This window comes from Notamacropus eugenii, chromosome 5 (genome assembly GCF_028372415.1).
Source record: "Notamacropus eugenii isolate mMacEug1 chromosome 5, mMacEug1.pri_v2, whole genome shotgun sequence".
Classification (NCBI taxonomy): domain Eukaryota; kingdom Metazoa; phylum Chordata; class Mammalia; order Diprotodontia; family Macropodidae; genus Notamacropus; species Notamacropus eugenii.
In genome coordinates, this window is record NC_092876.1 from 194337744 (window position 1) to 194361507 (window position 23764).

At 38.0% G+C, this 23764-nt stretch overlaps 1 protein-coding gene across 7 annotated transcripts in view; it reads left to right on the forward strand.

The window, feature by feature from the left end:
• The window catches only part of WASF3 (WASP family member 3), a 186488-nt gene extending 166436 nt beyond the window's left edge, over positions 1–20052 (forward strand). For 6 of the 7 annotated variants that reach the window (XM_072611770.1, XM_072611773.1, XM_072611772.1 and 3 more), the window contains 5 exons: positions 1055–1172; positions 11375–11541; positions 12412–12678; positions 13869–14239; positions 16311–20052. In XM_072611770.1, coding sequence (XP_072467871.1) covers positions 1055–1172; positions 11375–11541; positions 12412–12678; positions 13869–14239; positions 16311–16468 — 1081 coding nt within the window. In that variant the 3' untranslated portion in view covers positions 16469–20052. Of the gene's footprint in view, positions 1–1054; positions 1173–5046; positions 5223–11374; positions 11542–12411; positions 12679–13868; positions 14240–16310 lie in introns of all 7 variants that reach the window. The other variant, XM_072611777.1, reaches the window with a different exon arrangement.
• The last annotated feature ends 3712 nt before the right edge of the window (positions 20053–23764 follow it).

Below are 23764 nucleotides of genomic sequence, written 5' to 3' on the forward strand. Positions count from 1 at the left end.
AGCCAAACTGGACTGCTTGCTGTTCCTCTTACACATTGCTTTATCTTTTTTCTCCTTGTCACCCTCCATGTTTGAAATATTCTCTCTCCCCACTCTACCTGTGTGATCCCTGCCTTGCTTCAGAACACAGCTTAGGTGTTTCTTTGCGCATAACATTTTTCCTGATCCCCTCAGTTGTCAATGCCCCACTTCTCACCTCTGTGCCATAATGGCCTTGTATTTACTTAGAATGTTATATATATATATATATATATATATATATATATATATATATATATATATATATGTATATATATATATATATGTATATGTATATGTATATACACACACATACGTCATATATAATATTTATATATTATTTACGTATATTTAAATATATTATATATATTTATATATTTATACTGTGTTCATGTTCTTCTCTCCTCTTCCTCCACTAATATAAACCCCTTATGGGGAGAAACTGTCTTCTTTCTGTCTTTGTAAATCCAGAACCTAGCAGACATTGAATAAATGCTTGTTGAATCGAATTTATACTGCTAGAAGGAGTCAGAAAAAAGTTCTGAGTAGCATCCTGTGTTGGAAATTTGAGATGCATTGGGGCTACAGAATAAAAGTAGGCATGTGTTTCCATTCCACACAATAATCCCAATTCCACACTTGAGGAATTGGCCGGGTATAGGGAGAAAACAGGGGGAAAGAGTATGGGAGATACCAACACAAACACGCCCCAGTAATTTCTGAATACAATTTTCAATCTCTAGGTTTTGAAGAAATTTTTTCTTTTCAACAATTTTCTTGATGCAACTGTGGAGCCAAGAGAGTTTTGAAATGCTTTTGTTACCAAATTAATTTATCATATGTTGCTAAAATTACATTCGAAATTCGTAGTTCCACAGATTTCTTGAGGTGGTTATTGAAATAAGACATTTAACAATGTTTCTTGCTGTCAATTTGTTAAATATTGTGATTTAGTGAATTAGAATCAGAGTTGAAGCTTTTAAGCTTAAAAATGTACATAATCTCCCTTTTCTTTACTTCCATATTATTTTTATAGAGATGATAAAAAAGATGGATTAAAGTTCTATACTGATCCTTCCTATTTCTTTGATCTCTGGAAAGAGAAAATGCTACAGGATACAGAAGACAAAAGGAAAGAGAAAAGAAGACAAAAGGTAAATCGTGCCAGAATAGAAAACATATATATTCATGGACTAATTTGGGTATCACATCCAAACCAAATTGCTGAGTCTTTCTCTTTATTGAAATGGGTGTTTATATGAGGAGTGTGTCAGAATGGGTGTTGAAATTTTTTCAAAGGTTACATTTTTCACATGAACATAATTGAAAATCACATGTGACTATAATTTTTCAATAAATATTCTCAACTTTTTTTCCCTTTTCCCTTTCAACCAAACTGCTTCATTTTAACAAGAAAAGATGCTCATAACTCAATTTTTGTTCATAAGTTTGTGATTACAATTCTCTGCCTATGGTTTCACTCACATCTCAGAAAAACTCCTATAATCCCTTTGCAGGGGAAGAAGATCAACTTTAAATTTTTTTAAATGTGATTACTGGTTGGGCTCTCACCCACCTAATTTTTTTAAATGGTACATTGCATATATTAGAATGAAAAGTCAGTTTGATGTTTATATTTAGGAGGGCTTATGTGCCATAAATTATGCTTTCCTAGGGGGATTGATGGAAGGGAAAGGAGAGGAAATCATAAGAGGTATAGACACTACCTTAAACATTCTCTGCAGGGTTGCCTTCTCTGTTGGAGATAATTTGTGATTGTGATTGAGAAAAGGTAAAGAACACTCCCTGAAAGTTTTCCTGGCATCCCAGAAGTTTAATTTTTTCTGTTGGATAACAATTTGTTGTGTGGACTTCCTGGGAAGGACAATCCAGTTTTTATGGCAAATATCCAAAAACTTTGGCTTAGAACAGAGGTCTTAACTTGTCTGTAAGTGGATTTCACAGGGGAGGAGGGCTGTGAACTTGCATGGGAAAAAAATTACATCTTTATTTTCTCTCACTCTTGGTTTCTTTGGTAATCTGCTGTATGTTATTTTATGCATTTAAAAATCATTTTGAGATGGGGTTCACAGGTATCATCATACCATCAAAGGGCTCTCTGACACACACAAAAAATTATGAACCTCTGACTTAGTGTTTGGCATTTGGAAAGCCCAAAGGATTTTTCAGTGATTTTTATCGTTTAAATAACATAAGCTACAAAGATCCTAGAGAGAGGGCTTCAAAAGGAAAGAATTCTTTTAGTTATCTCCATTTTGTGTGTGTGTGTGTGTGTGTGTGTGTGTGTGTGTGTGTGTGTGTGAATTTGGGGAATTTATTAAAAGCAAGAATGTCATGGGTGAGTTGTAGGATTCTGTAGGCATCGTCTGTGTGAAGAAAAATTGAATTGTACTCTCCGAGGCAAAGAAATATTTGATTGGCATGCTAGTGATACTTCCCTGTACATTTCTTATGGAATGTAAAAGCCCATTGAGACTTATAAGAGTGCTTTTTATTAAATATATAATTTACCTTTCAATGACCTTACAGATAATCCAAAACTGATGCTTTTGGCATAAATATATGTATAATTATTTTTCTACGCTTTCATGGGAAATGTATTAATCTGTAATTATCATGTCTACAAAACTAGTAGCTCCTTCCAGATCTTTGATTTGAATTACCCAAATACTTGTAACTGTGATGATTACATCATTCTGGTATCACACTGTCTTCAGGTCAAATAGATTTTCTAAAAAAGTCACAATGGTTATTGTTTGATTCTGAGAGTAGGAACAAAGATCGTCCTGTCTTTGGAAGATTTAGGCATTAGAGCTTATCTTAGAGTTCAGCTAGTCTGAGCCTTTCATTTTATAGATGCAGAGCCTGAGACCTAAACAATGAAGGGACTTGTCTAAGGTCACATAGGTAGCAAGTGGCAGAGCTAGGGTTTGAGTGTGAGTCCCAATCCAATATTAAAAACACACACACAGTGACTTTATTTCCATCTGTTTTTTTCCTTGGTATAAAATCCATCTGTGTATATCTCAATCCATCTATGTCTTTTCATCCTGAATGAATTATCAAAGTATAAAATCCATTCATTTTCCTTTGTGATGCAATAGTGCCTCCACTGAAGTCTTCCTTCAATAATCTGAGAAGACCTTGGTTTCCCAAAAGTTAGCAGGGTGTAAATATGGACAGATATTGTTACTAAGCTAGGAAGGTTTTGATTGTGGGCTTTGCATCTACCCAGCCTAGCTATAGTTGAAGGAGGCCCACAGCAACTCTCAAAGACAATCTACCTAGCTGTAGAGATAACATAGTCTGTGTTGGAGGAAGTCCCCATGATGTCAAAAGCTTGGATTCTTTAAGATAAAACAATAGCAGAAAACCAACAAATTAGATTCACCACTAAAATAGGTTTCAAGCACTAACACCTCTGCTGTTGATTTCTTGTGTCTGACTCTTCATGACCCCATGGGGGGGTTTCTTGGTAAAGATAGTAGAATGGTTTGCCATTTCCTTCTCCAGATCATTTGCAGATAAGGAAACTGAGATGAACAGGGCTAAATGATTTGCCTAGGGTCACATACACAGAAATTGTCTGAGGCCGGATTTGAACTCAGGTCCTCCTGACCCCAGGCCTAGCACTCTATCCTCTGTGTCTCTTAGCTGGCCGGAACCTCTATACTTTAGCTTAGTAATTTCATGATGATTTAAATCAACCATATAATCAGCCCTCAGCCCTCTGGAAAAGATAGCTACAGCACAGAGTCCCTAGGATGGTGATTTCCAACTATATTACTGTCCCAGCCCCTAACTTCTGTTAGCTTGCTTCTTCAGTACTTTTCTCTACCTTAAAGTGTAGCATGACACATCTAGCTCCAAAATAAAGCAAGTAAAAGTCAATTCTATATTTTCTTGTAATATTTTGGAGAAGTTTTGATAACTATTTGAGATAACTGGAGCTATTCAGGAATGACTCAAAATCAGGTTTGGGAACCATTGGTCTTGGATTGCTGCTTTTCTGGATCCTCACAGAAATGTTGTAGAGAGACAATATGATGACTGTGAAAAGCTCACTGGGCTCAGTCTCCCACTTACTTTTTCTGTGTCAATTCATGTGTTAGAGCCTCACTTTCCTCATTTGCAAATGGAGATATAATACCTGCCTAATCTACCTGCCTTTCTGACAGAGCTGTCGGAAACTCCCTTTATAAATCTTAATCTTAATTTTCAGTGGAGTTGTTATTATTGCTTGGGCTTACGACATGTTGTCCATGCAGCTGATTGGTCGAAATGAGTTGAAAAAGAGTTGATTACCTCACATTCAAAATGATGCAGTTGAAAATTTAAGTCACACAGAAGTAGAAAGTTCAGGCCTTGTCTTTAAGAGGTGGAGCATTTTATGGGTTATTTAGGACAAATGAATATAACAGAAATAAATAACTACCAGTCTCTAGAGATATACATGTAAGTCTAAAGTATTTATGGATGAGGTTGTACTGTTGTGACTGTCAGTGGTGGAACCATGTTCTCAATTTTTGTGTAGGACCAAAGGGTTGGGGCAAAAATAAGTGTTTCACTAATGGGGCAGGTAAGTTTTCTGTTTTTCTACTTAACCATTAGCAAAGCTGGCTTAAATATCATTTGGCATACTTTTTTAGAAATTCAGAATAAAGACTATTTATCTTTATTCTGGAAGAAAAATATTTTGATATGCAGATATTCTATAACAAGACTCTTTAAAAAATGTGCAGTGGTAGAAAAAACTGTTTCTTGATCGTACCTTGTCAGATGTTTTATTTAGAAAAGAAACACAACATGAGGTGAAAAATATAGACTGCTTCCTCTTGGTTCTATCGTATATGCTGGTTAGGCTTCTTCAGAATTTCCTTTACAATTAGGTTATGGCTTCTATTTGCATATCAGGTTTATATTTCTGTGCATTTTAACTGCATTTAACCTGCTGTTTTCCCTTTCCCTTCTGTCTTGGCATGCTTCCTTTCTTTTCTTGGACATCAGGAGCAAAAGCGTATAGATGGCACAACCCGTGAGGTGAAAAAGGTTAGAAAAGCCAGGAACAGGCGCCAGGAGTGGAATATGATGGCATATGACAAAGAGCTTAGACCTGACAACAGGTTGTCTCAAAGTGTGTACCATGGAGCGTCTTCCGAGGGATCCCTGTCCCCAGATACTAGGTCTGTGTGTGTTAAAGCTCCCCTATCCTATGCATGAGGCATTTCTCAGTGTTTTTTATACATATAATATAGGCAATGCATGAGATATTTCTTGTGTTGTTTTTTTTTAATAATTTGGAAATGCAGCAATAGCTTTAGTTCTCAAAAAGATCTGGAATGTATCTCAGAACTTTCTTAAGCTATGCATTGAAAGTATTTTGTTGAAGTTACAAGCTTTTTTGTGTATTCTTTTTCTTTGTATGATTTTAAACCCCTGTGACTTGAATTTATTATTTAGTTGAGCTACTGCTGTTGAATTTAGCTCTGTTCATTTAGAAGATATTTAAATTTCAATTTAATTAGCCATAGTGATACTTTCATTTTTAGCTTGGCACGCTGAATTACCATTGATATACAGTGTCTGAAAATGATTGGTAGTTGCTATTAATAGAATAATTAATAGAATAACTCCATTGTTCTGTTTGGGAATCTCACCAAGAGTAATGGAAGAAAACGTGTGTCTCTTTCTGCTCTTCACATAACTAATCTCCTGTGCTCTCATTTACAGGAAAAGATGCTCACCAGAGCTTCTAAGAGACTGTTAGCTGCTCAATTAAAATGCTTCTTCATACAGGTCTAAATGACATGGCCGCTAAGTGGCGATTGCAGTTCAGTGGATGGAGTGAGTCCAGTGGAGCTAATTTGATAACTTTTCATTTTGTTTATATTATTTTTCCACCTTCTAACTTAAAATCTTCTATTGGAGAAAAAAGAGACTTTATGAAAAGTCTTTTATCAGCATATAAAATAAGAAAAGACATCTCCTATAGCTATTAAGTCTTACTTATTTTTCAAGATTGCTCTTCCAGATTTCCTCTTGGTGGTGGTTTTTATATTGAAAAACAAATAGAGTAAAATACCACTTAGTCTTGGGTTTATATTTATTATAGTTTTATTAACTTCCCTATCCCAATACCATTCTCCTCCCCAAATTTTGGTTATTGCTAACATGATATGAAAAAAGTCTTAAGTTAAATTTTGCTTGTCTGCTACAATCAGTGCAGTACAAGAGTTTCTAGTTAATTTTACTTTCATCTTTGGAATTTTAATGACCATATATTTTTTCTGCAAAACAAATATTAGAATACATCATGAGAGGGCAACTGCTCAGAAGCATTTATCTTTCTTACTGGCAGTCATTGGGCTAATTTATCATTTAATTTCATTTCTAATCTACTCATGAAAAATGACATGATTATTATGGATCTGAACTTTTTGTTCTGAGTGAAACATCTTATTTCAGGTAATGTTCAGCAGAAACCCTGATAGAAGAAGATGAGTATTCTTTTTAATGTGGTGGAAGGTCCTTGTGTGCATCCTGAATTTTCAGATCAAATTGATCCTAGTTGATCACAAAATTGGTGGTTGTTCAAACTGTCCAGCCTCTTTATACATAATTATGTTTTAAATATTTCTTTATCTTTCTTAGTTTTGTTGTATGAGCTGTACTTTTTCTGAATTTCTAAATTCCATCTAGGCAGCCTGGTGGTACAGTGGATTGAGTACTAGGCCTGGGGTCAGGAAGACCTTAGTTTAAATCTGGACTCAGAAACTTACCAGCTGTGTCTGTTTGGGCAAGTCACATCAACTCCTTCAGTCTTAGTTTCCTCAACTATAAAATAAATGTAATAATAGCATCTACATCCCAGGGTTATTGAGAAATTAAAATGAGATAATATTTGTAAAGTGTTTAGCATAGTGCCTGGCAAATATGGGGTGCTACATTGTATGCACCCTATAAATACTGTCATCAATAGCAGCAGCAGCTGCAGCATTATTGTTACTTGCATTTTTGTAAGACGCATTCCTATGGTACTTCACTATTCATCAAGCAACCTTTTCTACCACTGTATACAGTGGAATTCGTTATTGTCTTTGGATCATTTCTTTCATCAGGTTTTCATATGAAAATACATTCACTTGCTAGCTACCACACCTTTAGCTTACATATAAATTGAAACACATAAGCAAATGATGCTGCCCCTACATAGTCTAGATCACTGGGAAGATTGTTTTCATAAACAGGATCATAGATCTGTAGCCCCCTCATTACAACCAGGCAGTTTTTTGACTTTTTTCTAATTGTTTCCCTTTTTTGCTACCTACAGAAGCTATTCCAAATGCTCTCTTCCTTTCTCATATCTTCTGCACATAATCCCATCTCCACCTTTTCAGCTGAAGACTTTAACTCTGATTTTATAGAAAAAATATGGAGGTCATTCAATTTGGAAGCTCCTGCTTCTCTTCATCTCTTCATATCATAACCCCCTTTAGTATTTATGAACTTCATCCACTACTCTTTCCTCCCCAGTCTCTGATAATTAGATTAATCTTTTTGCCAAAACCAACCCCCTATCTACTGGTATGTTTAATTCCATCCCCTCCCATCTTCTCCAGAAAATTTCTCCTTCAGATATTCTCTGCACTCTCCTACTTTAAACTTTTGCTCCATTTCATACTCTCTTCCCTACTGCCTTCAAATATGTCTTAGCACACACACACACACACACACACACACACACACACTCACACACAGCCTTCACTAGACCATACCATTCCCTTAAGCTATCATCTTAATAACTTTTCCTTTTTCAGTCAAATTCCTTGATTAAGTTGTCTATACCTTCTACCTCTACTTCCTCACCTCTTCCTCTGAAAATCTTTGCAATCTAGCTTCATGCTTCATTATTAAAGTGTCTGAAGTTATTAACAATCTATTAATTGGCAAATTGGATGATCTTTTCTCAGTTCTTATACTCAGTTGAGACCTCGCTGCTATATTTGAAACTTTTAACCACCTTCTTCAGTTGACAGTCATCCCTGCAATTTCCAGTTCTTTGCCACCACAAAGTGAGCTGCTATAAATATTTTAGAACATAGAGGTTCTTTTCCTTTTTCCCTAATCATCTTGGGAAGCAGACCTGTAGTGATCTTACTGGGTCAAAGATCACCTTCTCCTTCTGGATATTCTCTCCTCTCTAGGTTTTTGTGTTCAGGGAGGACCAGTACCTTTGGTGTGATGGCTGCTGAGCCCTTTTTGGGGCTCTTTCCACCTTTGGCGTCCACCTGTTCCACCCAGCTCCCACCTGTGACTCTGAGAAGCTGCAGCATAAGCAGCCACCATACCCCAGTAAACCGTTTTGGCAGATGAGTCAAACCAGGTTGAGAGTAACCAAGGGTTCTCAAACCCATTGGTGAATTAGGGGGGTGTCTACCCCAAGCATGTGAAGACCTCCTCTGGTGGAATGGGCAGATGAGAGCAATTTGTTCCAACAGCCGTGAAGGCAGATGAAGCAGGCTATGTGAAGCACTTAGAGCTTGATTAGACACTGAAGATGCCAAGGTCATCCACTGCATCCTGAGCTGCCTCCAGCCGTCTTGACTCTGTCCTGCCATTGGACTATTATAACTCTGGAGGAGAGAGTGAGGCTGACGACTTCATGCAACTCTGCCTCATTTAAATCCAATTTACGCACAAATCAAAAAAGTTTTCCTAACAACAGTCTTTCTTTTTGTGTTTGTCCTACTTGTTTGACCATTCCTTCTCAGTCTCTTTTGACAGACCATCATTTCATTTCATCCTCCCAGGTTCTGACATAGGCCTGCTTTCTTTTCTTTCCACATTCTTTTGGTAACCTCATTAGCTCCCATGTATTTATGAAAATGACTAATGCACACATACACACACATACACACACACACACACACACACACAGCCCTCATCTCTCCCCTGAGCATCATTTCTGCATTATCATTTCCTATTAGACATCTCATCCAAAAAAGAACTCTTCCTTCTTTCTTCCCAAACCCTCCCTTCTTCCAAACTTCCCTCTTTCTCTTGTAAGCACCATCATCCTATTAGTTTCCTAGATTTGTTGCCTTCACGTTATCCTTACTCATTGACCTGACTTTCACACATCTGGACAGTTGCCAGATCTTGCTGTTTCTATTTCCTCTATCCCTTTTTTCTACTCATACAACTAATGCCTTAGCTCAGTCCCTCATCACCTTTCTCCTAGATTATTGAAATGGACTCTGAATGTTTTTGTGTTTGCTTCAGTTCTCTCTCCACTCCAGTCCATCTGATATACTGATAAAATGATTGTCCTTAAGCACAGATCCAATCATATACATCTCTACTTAATAAACTGTAGTATTCTCCCTATTGCCTCTAGAATCAAATAAAAACTTCTCTGTTTTGATTTTTAAAGCCCTAGACAACTTGACTCTAACCTATCTTTCCAACTTTATTGGACATTATTCCCCCTCATCTATGCTGTGATCTAGACAGCTTGCTTTCCTTTTCTTATACATGAAAATCAGTCTGCCATCTCTGCGTCTTTGTGCTGGATGCCTTGTATTCCTGGAGTGTACTCCTGTCTCACCTCTGCCTCATAAAATGATTCTCTTCATCCAAAATAAAGCCTAAGCACCATCTTCTGCATGAAACTTTTCCTACTATTATACTCCCTCCTAAGCTCATCTATTTTTAATTACTTGTTATTTATTCATTTTTTATTTTATTCTATATATACTTCTATATGCTCTTGTCCTCTCTCTTAATGTAAACTCATTGCAAGTAAAGACTTTTTTATTTTTTGTATTTCTAGTACCTGTAATAGTACCTGAAACTTAATAAATGCTTATTGATTGATTGATAGATTTAAAAAGTATAAAGGAGTTCAGAAGCATTCTAATTCCATACCTTCATTTTCACATGAGGAAGCAGATCTAGAGACATGAAATCACTTGTCCAAGATCACCTAGGTAGTTAGTGCCAGCCAAGGTTTTCTAACTCCAAAGACCATATTCTTTGCATCCTAGCATAGAATTGTTGCTGGCTAGAACAACTCTAGAATTATTTCCATCTCTTTGTGGTCACTGAAGATTAATGAGCATGTGTAGTCTCAACTGAGTCCAGTGATTCTTTTCCTGTATCCATAGGTCTGTCTTTGTAATGCCTACTCTGGAATGACCCATTTTATTACTGGTTCCTACCTACCCTCTAAGCTTTTCCTGCTCTGTAATAGCCTCTTACCTCCCTAAAGACCCTCCATATACCTATCCTTGACTTTTTGTCTACTGAAATATGATAGAGGCGTAATGATATGCCGTTTAACGTACTTTGACTCCTTACTCTTTTCCATGTGGCTCCTACCTGTCCTTTCACCTGTCCATCATCAGAACCTACCTCATTTTAGATTTCTGTTCCTTACTAGCTGTGATTATAAGATTATAATGATCATTATAATAATTGCTATAATTTATAGAGAGCTTTAAATTTGCAAGATACTTTATGGATATCTTATTTTCTCCTGTCAACAACCCTGGGAGGTAAGTACAATTATTATCCCCATTTGACAGATGAAGAAACTGAGACAGGAAGCGGTTAAGTGACTTGCCCAGGGTTATACATTTAGCAAGCATCTGAGGCTGGGTTTAAGGTCAGATCTTTCTGACTTCAGATTCAGCACTCTACACTGCCCTGTTGTCAGTTTGTAATTCTGGTTCTGAAATACCACTTTCCCACCTTCATCCATTCACCATTATTACACTATTAACCCTTCTTTATTTTGTCTCCCCTACATCACTATATCATCCCTACATCACAGTACCGTTTTAGAGGGGTAGCAAAGCAGCCCAGTGCTATGTTCTTGTTTTTAAGTAGATAATTTCATTAAATAATTCTCTTTGTTTTTCATTTGGCTAAGGTTCTTTTAAAACCAGTCAGTATCTCTCTTCTCTCTTGGTCCTTCCCCCTTGTCTTCAAAGTGTTTTCTTTAATGACTGTCCTGAACATGGACACATCTAGAAAACACACCAAATCTCAGGACAGGACAGATTCTCCCTGCACTTTGCTGTGTTAAAATTTTAACTCCTTTACCAGAGCTTACACACTACAAATATGCTTTCATAGTTGCACCATCTTCTGGAGCTTATGCTGCAGTTAGGGACAAGGACAGCTATGAAGGATTCTATGACAACGACAGCTCCTCTGCATTGGAAAAAAAAATCACTTGATGCCTTCACAGGACCTCACTGCATGAAGTCCCAGAGCTTGACATCCAGTCTGTGGCTTTTCCACCAATGTCTCTTTGCCTGTTTTGCTTCAGAGGGAGAAACACAAGCTGAATCCTAGCAGAAACCAGCAAATAAATGTGAGGAAAGTCAGAACAAGAAAAGAAGAGTGGGAACGAAGGAAAATGGGTATTGAGTTCATGAGTGACGCCAAGAAACTGGAACAGGCAGGGAGCATGAAAGAGGACAGAATGCCCAGAGGGTTGGTCTTTTTTGCTTTATTCAGAGCCCTGGCTTTTTGTTGCCTGTCCTGCTTCAGTCTTCCTGCGATGATATGCATTCCATTTACTGACTCAATGTGTCCTTTAACAGAGTGCCAGAACGGCACGATTGTCTCTTACTAATGCCACCTGGTTCTCCGCAGCTGTGGGACAAACAGGTCCTTTTACTCATTCCCCTCCTTTGGGCTTAGCTGACCCTGGACTGCAGCAGTCTCTGTATCTTTGTGAACTCTATGCTCAACTAATAAAATATTTGCCTTCCTTTCAGCTTGTTACACTCAGCTGTTTATGCAAAGAAAACAAGGCTTTTAAATATTAAGCTTATTAAATCACTACTGCTCTGCATTGGTTAAATACATTTCCTCTGTTTAGGCAAAAAATTATTCCCTGCATTGCATTCTTAATTTCTTTTCCTTCTCTTACTGTTAATGTTTATCCAATTTATCTACTGTTACATAATTTCTAATTATATGCTGTTGATATTTCATTGCACTAGAATGCTATGTCTGTCTTAAATACGGTTTGTTAATTTGATTTGTTCTATACTATTCCGTGTGTGAGTAAATACTGTAAAATACTGAAAACAATAAGGTATCGGTATTTACTGCATGCCAGTTCATCTGATATACTCATTTTGAAACTGAATTTAATTTCAAACAACACTTGCATTTTCTGGCTAAAATAGTAACCCAATTATTGCTCTGTAGTTTTCATGAAAATGCAGGAAGGGGAATAGGGAATTCATAATTTATGAAATGATATCAGAAAAGCAGATGTTGTATGTGTATTAAAAGAAAAAAAAAACCTGGAAGTCATTTTCTTCCTTCCCATTTCTTCTCCCTTAATCACAGGTCCCATGCATCTGATGTGACTGACTATTCTTATCCCGCCACTCCAAATCATTCTCTTCATCAGCAGCCGGTGACTCCTTCTTATGTAGCAGGGGATGCACAGCAGTATGGGGCTCCCAACCAAGCCCTGGAGCATGAGTATAACAGACCACCTTCTGCCACAGTCAGGCACATGACCTTGAACAGACCTCAGCAGCCACCCCCACCCCCACCCCAGGCCTCTGAGGGTTCACAGGCCTCTGCACCTTTGGTGCCATCGGACTATGGGTAAACTTTCCTCGTGCCTGGACTCTGAAAGCACAGTAGATGTAGTTGGCATTTTGATTTTATTTTTAATAATTCATGGGTGACAGTGTTTGCAAGAGAAAACCTCACTTCTGATCGATAATTCTATCAGGAATGCCAAATTATAGGCATATAAAAGGGGCAGTAACATACTTGTAGACCACTCTCCTTTGTAATTATATCATGTTTAACAACAACCACCACGTTTTATAGGGAATTTGAAGGGATTGTTTCATGAGGCATTTTTAAACCCATAAGCTAACTAGGGATAAACAAATATCTTTAATCTTATTAGATTGGAAGGGCATGACACCTGTGCCACTTATCTTCATAGTTCTCTTAACACCTAGCACAGTACATTGCACATAGCAGACTTTTACCAAATGTTTATTGAAATGATCAGAGAAATTAACTTTAATTGTAAAAAACAAGATGAAATTGAACACACATTGAAAAATAGCTTAATCTAACCCTATACCATCCCTGTGCCTAGTCCTGTACCCCCTCTCCTCGACCTTGCTCATCTTGGCAGAGCATTATGATGTCTTCTCACCAGGACCCATAATTTTCTTTCGTCCAGTTAGAAAACAAATATCTTTCTTCTTCTCCTTAAAATGAATTCCATAGTTCCTGAATGCCCCTTCATTTGGTCAGATATGCCACTTGTATTATCATTCCTCTCAGCTTAAATATGTTCTCTGAAGCATTGCCTTACAACCAGTGCTGAAATGGGCATTGCAGTCTCTTCCTTATTTTTCAGTAAATTCAATTGTCTCACTTCTGTCCTACAGTTATTCGTAGTGATTTTCCTCCAGACTTGATTAACTATGTGTTTGCATGCTACTTGCTACTGTAGAGTATGCATTAATAATGTTCTTCCTGCCTTCCTAGATTCTGTGATCAGCAGGGAAATGATATTGCTTTCTCCCACAAATATTCCTTTTACCTTTGGAAACATTTTTATGTCTGAGATGAATTAAGCAAAGATATGATATGCTGTGCTAATGAATTGAGCAGGACTTTTGAAACTACTCCCAGAAAGTGGATAGGCTTGCACTGTGTAGTTTTAATTAGACCCTCAATATACAATGTGACCGTAGATTTTAGAGCCTCAGAAAATTTCACCTTCTGCTGACATTCTGGTGACTTGGTGTGTTTCCTCTTTCTGTCAGGATGCTCCCAGCACAAATAATTGAATATTACAGCCCATCAGGACCACCACCGCCTCCACCGCCTCCCATGATTCCTTCAGCACAAACTGCTTTTGTTAGCCCTCTCCAGATTCCGACGCCATCTTCCTATCCTCCATTAGCGACTAGTTCCACATACACCACTACTCCCCATCCACCTTCTACTGGGCTTGTTGTTACGGCTCCTCCTCCTCCTGGTCCCCCACCTCCCCCACCTGGTCCTCCTGTAGCAGGGCCTTCTCTTTCATCCTCCCCCATGCATGGCCCTGCAGGGGCCGAAGCGAAGAGACAAGAACCAGCTCAGCCAGCCATCAGTGATGCTCGGAGTGATCTTCTTGCCGCCATTCGGATGGGTGAGTGCAAACATGCCGCAAAGCAGTTACCTTTTAGAAAGCGAGTTTTTGATACTCTCTTCTAGTTATATCTCTACCTTCATGGAGTAGCTAGTGTCCGTAATAATTGTTTTGAATAACCATTGTGCAGTTACACCTTAACTATGTTCCAGTTAACACTTAGTTAACTGGTCTCTCCTCCTTTCCTTTCTCCCTGTATGCTGCCCCCATTATACTTTTAGGAGAAAGATATAAATAACAAGAAAATACTCAAATTTAGGCTTAACTATAAAATAAGATAGTTCTAAGGCAACGATCTCAATATAAAAATGTCATGTTGGTTTTAGGCTTATAACTAACCAGGAGGTACAGTGGATGGAGTGACGAGTCTGGAATCAGGACGTCCTTAGTTCAAATCCAGCCTGATGCTAGCTATGTGATCCTGGGCCAATCACTTAACCTTTGTCTATCCCAGTTTTCTTACCTATAAAATAAGAATATCGTAATAGTGCTTGTCTCTAAGGATGGTGTAAGGATTAACTTAGAAATATTTGTTAAGTTCTTATCATAGTTTCTGGCACATAGTAAGTATTTAATAATGCTTATTTGTTTCCTTCCTTCCCTTCCTCCCTCCTTCCCTTCTTTCACTCCTCTCTCTCTCCTTCCTTCATTCCTCCCTCCCTCCTTCCCTTCCTCTCCTTCCTTCCTCCTTTTCTTCCTTCACAACTCATCTATTTGAATAGCTTACTGTTTTTTCCCCATATCTCTTCAGCACTGGATTGGAATATCACACCTTTGCCCTGCTATAACTTTGTCACTCTTCCTCAGTAAGCTTCAGTGGCTCCTAACTGCCTCTAGTATCAGCTACCAACGCCTCTGTTTGGCAGTTAAGTCCCTTCACGGCCTGTTTCCAGTCTATCAGGCACATCATTTTACTCTCTTAGTTCAACCAGATTATCTGGCCTTTCTGCTGCTCCTCATACATGACATACTCCTATCCCCATGCTTCTGTCCAGCTTCCTATTCTTCCCCCATCTTCTAGAATCCTTAACTTATCAACTCAGATACTACCACTTCCATAAAGCCTTTTCCTGATTTCCTCCTCCTCCTCTGAATTACTTGGTAATAGTCTTTACTTGTGTGTGTATGCGTGCATGTGCATGCGTGTGCGTGCATGTGTGTGCGTGTGTGTGTGTATGTACATGTTGTCTTTATTGATAGACTGTAAGCTACTTGAAGATGGGATTGTTCCATATGTTTTCCCATTGTGTCCCAGCACCTTGCAGTATTCCTAGTACATAACAGGCTCTTAATAAATACTCGTTTATTGATTTTTTAATAGTTACAGTCCTGCCTGGCAGAGGGAACACCTGTATCAGTGAAACCACTGCTCCCTGAAGCATCCATGTGTGCCACACTTTAGTGAGGCAGAAAAGTAGATGGATACATTTGAGAAGTGTGTCCAATAAGCAGAGCTTTCTGACCAACTTTTTACTTCATCAGAGAATGCTGTTAGATGGAATGGGTCCGACTGCTTCTCTTTTAAAAACGATAATACGTAATGGCACACACTTAGTTTTTGTTCAGTTGTGTCCAACTCTCCATGACCCCATTTGGGCTTTTCCTTGGTTAAGATCCTGGAGTGGTTAGCCATTTCCTTCTCCAGCTCACTTTACAGATGAGGAAACTGAGGCAAACAGGGTTAGGTGACTTGCCCAGGTCACACAACTACTAAGTGCCCAAGGCCCAAAGACGAGTCTTCCTGACTCGAGAGCCTGCACTCTATCCACTGCACCACTTTCCCACCCTAAGGATGCATGCAGCATACTATATGTGAAATTTGTTCTTACCAGTTTAGTTCTTTGCTTTTATTGGAAAAGACAACTTCTGATTGTTTGATGGATGGGTGTTCATTCACTTGTCTTCTTCAGGAAATTTTAACATTGCCCGTGCTATAGTTCCTTTCAAGCCTTTTAGGATGCTTGTCGTCCCCCCCCCCCCCCCAATTCTGGTATCATTACTCTAATAATAATTTTGATTTTTGCATTTGGGTCAGAATAAGGGAGTTCATTCTAAACGGTTTTGCCCACAGGAATTCAGCTGAAAAAGGTGCAAGAACAACGGGAACAGGAAGCGAAACGAGAGCCTGTGGGAAACGATGTGGCGACCATCCTGTCCAGACGGATCGCAGTAGAGTACAGCGATTCTGACGACGACTCGGAGTTTGATGAGAATGACTGGTCCGACTGAGTGGGGCAGCTCGTTGCAATTGATGACACTGTTGGCCAACAGGTCAGGCAGTGTGTTGAAAATTTGTAGTGGCCTCATTGCTCATGTAATGCTATTATAACACCGTAGCTTAGCAACTTTTGTATTAATAATGTGATTATGCTTTCTGCACATCCAAAAATTCCAGGTTTGTTTTTTCCAGTATTTACTGTGTAATACTTAAGTGCCACTAAACATAGCAAATCATGTGCTTCACACAAGAAAATGTGCTATTGTTGTTGCACTGTTATGGAGCAAGCTTTTTGTTTCCCTCCTGGCCAGGGAAGGAGTTTTATTTCACATTCATTGTTCAGTATAACTCTGCTGACTTGAATTCTATTTGTGAAACTGCCTGGTTGTGAGATTGTTACAAAATTCACAGCTTTATGTCAGTGATTGTCTTCATATCAGTCAGACAGTTTGTTGCTTGGCTTTGCTCTTAGTATACGCTTCTGAATTTGGCACAAAGGGAGAAAAATTACCAAGTGAACACAAACAAAATCTCTTAATATGCTTCTGTGCTTTATTTCTTGGTTTAGTAGCCTGTGTGTGAATTTGAACGTTTTCTCATAGAACACTATTTCCTTTGCATACTCTTTGATGATCCTCAGAAATCACCAGGAACTGTAATATTGCAAAAGCCCATCCTTAGGAGGGATTCCACAGTGATTTTTCCCTCGTCCTGTGGGCACTCAGTAAATACAGTTCATGATCTTTACAAAGGGCTCCAAGGGCCTCGGTGCTGGTAATGCTGTGAAAGAAGGGGCGTTTCTGCCTGGGGGGTTGCCAGTGAACATTGAGTTTTAACAGTAGTTAATTAATGGTAACTCTTCAGAGACAGCCTAAGATCATTTGAGAATATTAAGTTTTCAGTGAATGAATCACAAAAAAACAGGTCTAAGAAGCCAGAGTTTATATAAAACCTGTGATTAGTATATTCCCACTTTTCGTGGTTCTATCTAGAGGCAGAGATAAACCACATGGTTGGTATCCTGGAAGCACATAATTTCTGATGCAGTTAGCCTTGGGCACATAGAGTAAAAACGTACCTCACTTTTCTTGATCATCTTTGTGAATGGAGCATCTCACTAAACTCCCCACCCCATCACCCCATTTATTTTTTTTCTGGCTATCGTTTATATTTATTTACGTTTAAGATCCACAGAGGCCAATGTTCCACCTTGAAATGATCCTTTGGAAATTTCATACACTAGAGTTTCTGTTTTTTAATTCTGGGTGAATGATGACTACTTATTTAACCTAAATTAATTCCCCATGCCCTGATTATAGTTTGTGAGACTACTGACTCACACTCGGCTCCTATTTTAAAAAAGATTGTAAAATTTTAAGATATACCAACACATACATATATATGTGTGTCTATATGTATATATACATGCTTATGTATATATAAAATGTCATACCAGACTAACTCTATATATATTTTGTGAGGTCTAGAACTGTGTTTTTAGTAGTATAGGGGACTTCTGCTAAGGAAATTACCTCTACGAGTTTAGATCAGTCAACTCTTCTGCAGTTTATGGCTTTAGAGAATTGTTTGGGACACTTAATGACTGAGCCAGTATGTGTCAGAAGTGGGACTTGAGCCCAGGTATTCCTGACCCCAAGGCCATCTTTCTATCTAGTATTTCATGCAGCTTCTAAAATACTTAAACCATTTAAAATGAACTCTCAAGTCTTTGGACTGCCACTGATACTTGTAATGAATGGAAGGAGAATGAATTACATACGCACACGCACACATACAGTTTCACAGTAGAAATGTAAACAGAAACGTTAAATAACGAATCTGATCATCTTCCAGACTTGAGATATTGGCCCTCTGGCCTAAGGTATGTACATATAGATATAGATAGGAAGATAGATAGATAGATATTTACTTTGGGGCTCATGAGCGTAGTCTCATAATGCCGTTGCATTGGATATTGATGACCAATGGGTTTGATGAGCACAAACATTTAGACTCCGAGCAATCTGGTGTCTGTCTCCTTTATAAAATTATTGTAGACCCCTGTACCTATTCATTTGGGTCTCCTTAACGATATTTGATTAGATGTTAACTCCTTTGCTTTCTGTACTTAGAGTTTATTCTAAAAAGCAAGGATTCTTACTTTTTATTATTTCCTTTTCCTGCCCTCCTTCTGAATAGAATTGTTTGTTTATTAATGGATTTTAAAATTCCCTTTTTGTTGAAGTCTCTTTTGCTGTATTAATTCCTGGGGCATCTTAGAGGGGTGGGATGGGAGAGGGAATCTTTCTTTTCTGATTAGGATTATAATCTTTGTACGAGAAGAAATCTACATAATTCTAGGCCTAATATTTGGTAAAACCTCCTTGTTTCCTAAGAACCTTCTGTTCTCAGGAGGAAAAGAGCACATTACAATACCTTCTCACCCCCTGCCCATTCATGGTTTTTCTCTTCTTTCTATTTATATCTTATCACTAGAAAAAAATTAAAATTGGTTCCCCCATAATTATGCACATCCTTAATTATTAGCTGTCTACTTATAGTGTAATCCACAAGTTATTTTCATCCTTCTGAATTTGCCACTATAGTATTTAAAAAACGGTTTTGCTCTGATAAGTTTGTGCTTCTTTTAAAAAGGATATTGTGAGGTGGTTTAATCCTACAGCCTAGGTTGTGTTGGGATATTTTCTCCACAAATAAGATTTATTCTAAAATTTCATTCCAGATTGCCATCTCAACTTTGTGCCAATACACGATAAAGGAGCTTCTTTGAATTTTTCATTTCCTTTGTCCAAATTAAAAGATCAAAAGAGGGAGGGCATGGAGAAGGAGATCATGAGAAGTAAATTTCATTTCTAATATTTTAACTTCTTCAGTTTGGGTCACTGGACAGAAAGTTGTTTATAATCAGCATCTCAAACCATTAACTTTTGATTTGCCCTTCATTGCTTAAGTTGCTATAGGATCATTAACCTGCTGTGATTGTATATTGGATAGTATTAGTTTTAGACGAAAGGGATGAAATTATTATGTAACTGAGTGTGAAAAGTCACCACAGATACCTAGTTAAATAAGTCAAGTAGCAAGAAGGCACCTGACTTTGCAGTATCATCCCAAGGCAACCCCTGAATAGGAAGGCTTGGCACATGTTATTATCGTTTTCTAAGAAAAGATCATGCTAGAGAATTCCATACTTTTAAGTGAAATATTCTAATAGCTACTTTTTATTTCAGTGGAATTTATAACACCAGAAACTTTTATGAGCACCTCACTGATGTGTTGTGAAAATTTTGTACTTATTTGCATCCGTTGTTAATGATAAACAAAATAAAGTGGTATATTGTAACCCGTTAACGACTAGTGGGATGTAAGCCAGAGTAGCCAATAATTTTTTTTCTCTTAAAATTGGAGTATTTTGTCATCTCCTTTCAGTATTTTGCCACGATTATTGTAAATTGAATTAAAGTAGTATAAACAGACTTACTCTTATTAGACCATTTTTATCTGTTTGTATATCTTAATATAGATTATGTACAAGTAAAAAAAATCCAAATAAAATTCCACTTTTGACCCTTTAGGATTTTGTTTTTTCATAGTAGATCTATATATTTACTGGTAAGTAAAAAAGTGTAATTCAACTTTTGCTTTATTAGATAATAGATTCTATCATGAATCACATTTAAATTTCTGCAAAATATTAGAGTATCCTAACAAATTTAAGAAATCTTCATGGAAGAGCTGGTGCATCACAAGGTCACAGGATTTATAGCTAGCAAGGATCTTAGAGGTCATCTGGTACAACTTCAGAAAGGCTAAGTGACTTGCCCCAAGGTCACAGGTAGGAAGCATCAGAGTCAGGCTATGATCCCAGAATCTAACCCCCAGTCCATCTTCTACTCTATCCACATCCTTGTGCTTATCCTTGAAGAAAGATAAATACTATTTTAGTAGGTGGAGGCAGGAGTGGAGAAGGAAAGGGCATTTTAGGCAAGGGAAAAAGTCTGGGTAAAAGTACAGACGTCAAAAGTGAATATGTCATGTTCACAGAGGCGTTGAGGCAACCAGCCTGCCTAATACAGAAGAGGACCTGTTTAGGAGTTGAGGGAAATAAATTTAGAGAAGTAGAGATTATTATAAATTAGATAGAGACTCTAAAGATTAGAGATTATAGAGAACCTCTAAAAGCTGTCAAAGGAGTTTCAATTTAACCTTGTAAGATGTAGGAAGGCTAAAGATACTCAAATTGAACACAAACTTATTGAGCATCTACCTTGTACACAGCATGTAAGTGGCACAATGGATAGAGTGTGGTCAGAAAGACTCATCTTCCTGAGTTCAAATCTGGCCTCAGACACTTACTACCTGTGTGACTCTGGGTAAGTCACTTAACCATATGTTGCTTCAGTTTCCTTATCTGTAAAATGAACTAGAGAAGGAAATGGCAAACCTTTCCAGGATCTCTGCCAAGAGAACCTCAAATGGGATCATGAAGAGTTGGACATGACTGAAATGACTGAACAACAAAAATTGTTCAGGATACTGTTAGGTACGGAGGGTACAGCAAGCGAGATGAGTGGAAACGAGAGAACTTTGTATACAGTGTTTTAGCAATAACTTTGAGCAACTAAGTCATTCTGATGATTGCAAATACCCAAATTAACTGCAAAGGACATATGAAAGAAGATGCTCTCTGCGAATCTGCATCCAAAGAAAGAACTGATAATTAGAAGTATGTACATAGTGGTATTTATCTGTATGTGTGTGCGTGTGTGTGTGTGTGTGTGTGTGTGTGTGTGTATATATATGCATATGTATGTGTGTATATATATCACATATTTGTGTCTATTGGAGGTCATCTCAAGGTGGGAGAGGGAGGGAAAAAAGGAAACAAAAGGTTGCATGATTATTATGTATTTGAAAGAAATAGTTTGTACATTATAGTTTTGCAATTTCATATACAATCATAATTTTTTCTGTTCTCTATTATAGAAATGCTTGCTTTATACTTAAGTTGAGAATAAAATAAAATTTAAAGCAAAAGTCATGGGACCTTCCCTCAAGAATCTTACAATCTAATAATGGTCAAAAAACAGGTATACCAATGACTACCATGTAAGGCAGAAGATAAGTACAAAGGAAAAGTGCTTTAAGGAATTTAAAATAGGATAGAGATATATCACTTTGAGCTCGGAAGACCAGGGAAGGCTTTCAAGAAGATATGGAATCAGAGTTGGGCCTGAGGGGAAGGATTTTAGCAGCTAAAGATGGTGACGGTACAACCCAGGGAAGAGGGATGGCATGGACAAAGGCACAGAGCAAGGAGAACATAAGATGAGAATAACATAATTTGACTGATTGTCTGGGCAATGGAGGTAAGAGAGGGTGGTGTTCAAGAAGCCAATTAGGAACAGGACCTTTCTGCTAAATTCAGATATGACTATACATAAATAAGTATACATGCATATGCCCATGCTAATCTGTAAATATATACGTGTGTGCACATACACATACAATGTCAGGGATTGTAGGGAAAGTCTTCTACCCAAACTCCTGTCCAAGAAGAGTTACTGCAAAATAGAAGAGTCACCAAAGTTATAAGCAGTGAATTTCAAGGATTCTAGGGTCATTTTTATTCTTCTAATATCTGGTCTAGATTCTATTTGTTGGCTAGTTCAGAGTCAGTCAACAAACATTTATTAAGTGTTTGCCATGCCACTCACTGTGCTAAAATACCTGAGACAGCCCCTGTCCTCAAAGAGATTGCAATATAATGGGAGACAACATATAAAAAGAAACTGAAAAGTGGGGAGAAAGGAGTTTGTCCAGCTCGGAGCATGATGAAGTTGTGCAGCTGGGGTGGGAAGAGATCTAAGGAAATGTGAGTTTCTGAGCTTATTCAGTCATGCAGAATGATGTTTCTGGAGGTGATCAAGTTTGGGTGTGTGGAGTTGGGAGATGATGATGATGACGATGATGATGAGACTTTCCGGAGTACCATTCTTAAATGAAGGCACATCAGAGATGGGCTCCTACATGTCCAGTTCTCAGGACTAGTCCCAGGGTTTTGTTGTGAAGTCATTTTATTCACATCCGACTCTTCATGATCCCATTTGTCTTGGCAGAGATACTAGAGTGGTTCGCCATTTCCTTCCCCAGTTCATTTTTACAGATGAGGAAACTGAGGCAAACAGGGTTACATGACTTGCCCATGGACTCACACAGCTAGTAAATGTCTGAGGATGGATTTGAACTTGGGCCTTTCTGACTCTAGGCCCAGATCGCTATCCACTGTACCACTTAACTGCCCCCCATGGGTCTTAGCAGTTTGACAAAAACGAGTATCCCGAAGAGCTCAGGGCATCTTAACTATATATTATCCCTAACTATAATGCAAGAGAAAGCTAATATTAAAACCTGAACTGGAATGGCTGCAAGCTGAAAGACAAAAGAAAGCTTTTCCAGTTTTCTTTAGTCCAATAATGGTGGCCATTGGGAAATGTTGGTGGCAGGCATCTCTATTTGATTCCAGCACAATATTGAGAATTGAGGTCAACCTTTTTTTGGACAATGACTTTGTGAAGTCCACAAGCCTTCAGATAAGCAAATTGCTTTATTCTGCCAGTGATTTCAACAATGATTTGTTCTAAAGTAACAAATACATGATTTGGAATGGGAAACCCTGGTTTCAAATCTTGACTCTACCACTTACTACCTATGTGACTCCAGGCAAGTGGCTTATCTTCTCTGGCTTCATTTTCCATGTGTGTCAGGTGTGGAGGTTGGATTACATGACCTCTCTTCCCTTCTGACTTTAAATCCTATTAACCTGGGTTTGAATACTGACCTAATTCCTTATCTGTGCCATCTTCATATGTAATGTATTCAGTTTGAAAGAATGGCCAGTCTCTCATGGATCTTTCTAACTACACAGACATGTGCCTGAGAATGAACAGGAAGTTAACAAAAGAACTGAGACTTCCTGACCTTCAGACCAGGGTTTCTGATGACTTCCTCATGCATGATGTTCTAAAAATAAGCCATCCTAACCCGACTGTTTATTAAAGGTTCAGAACTTGTCTGGTTACTGCAACATTGAAGTGTATCCAAAGACTTTGAGAACATATTTGATGGTGCAAGGTAGCCTGCAGATTCATCTCAATGGATAATTAGATCATGAAGAAATTTGCCTACAATGTACACCTTCTTCACAGAGCTGTCAGCTGGCCATCTGTTTGCAAAAAATATAATAGCTGTCTGTGTCAAACATTTGCATATATAATATATCTAAG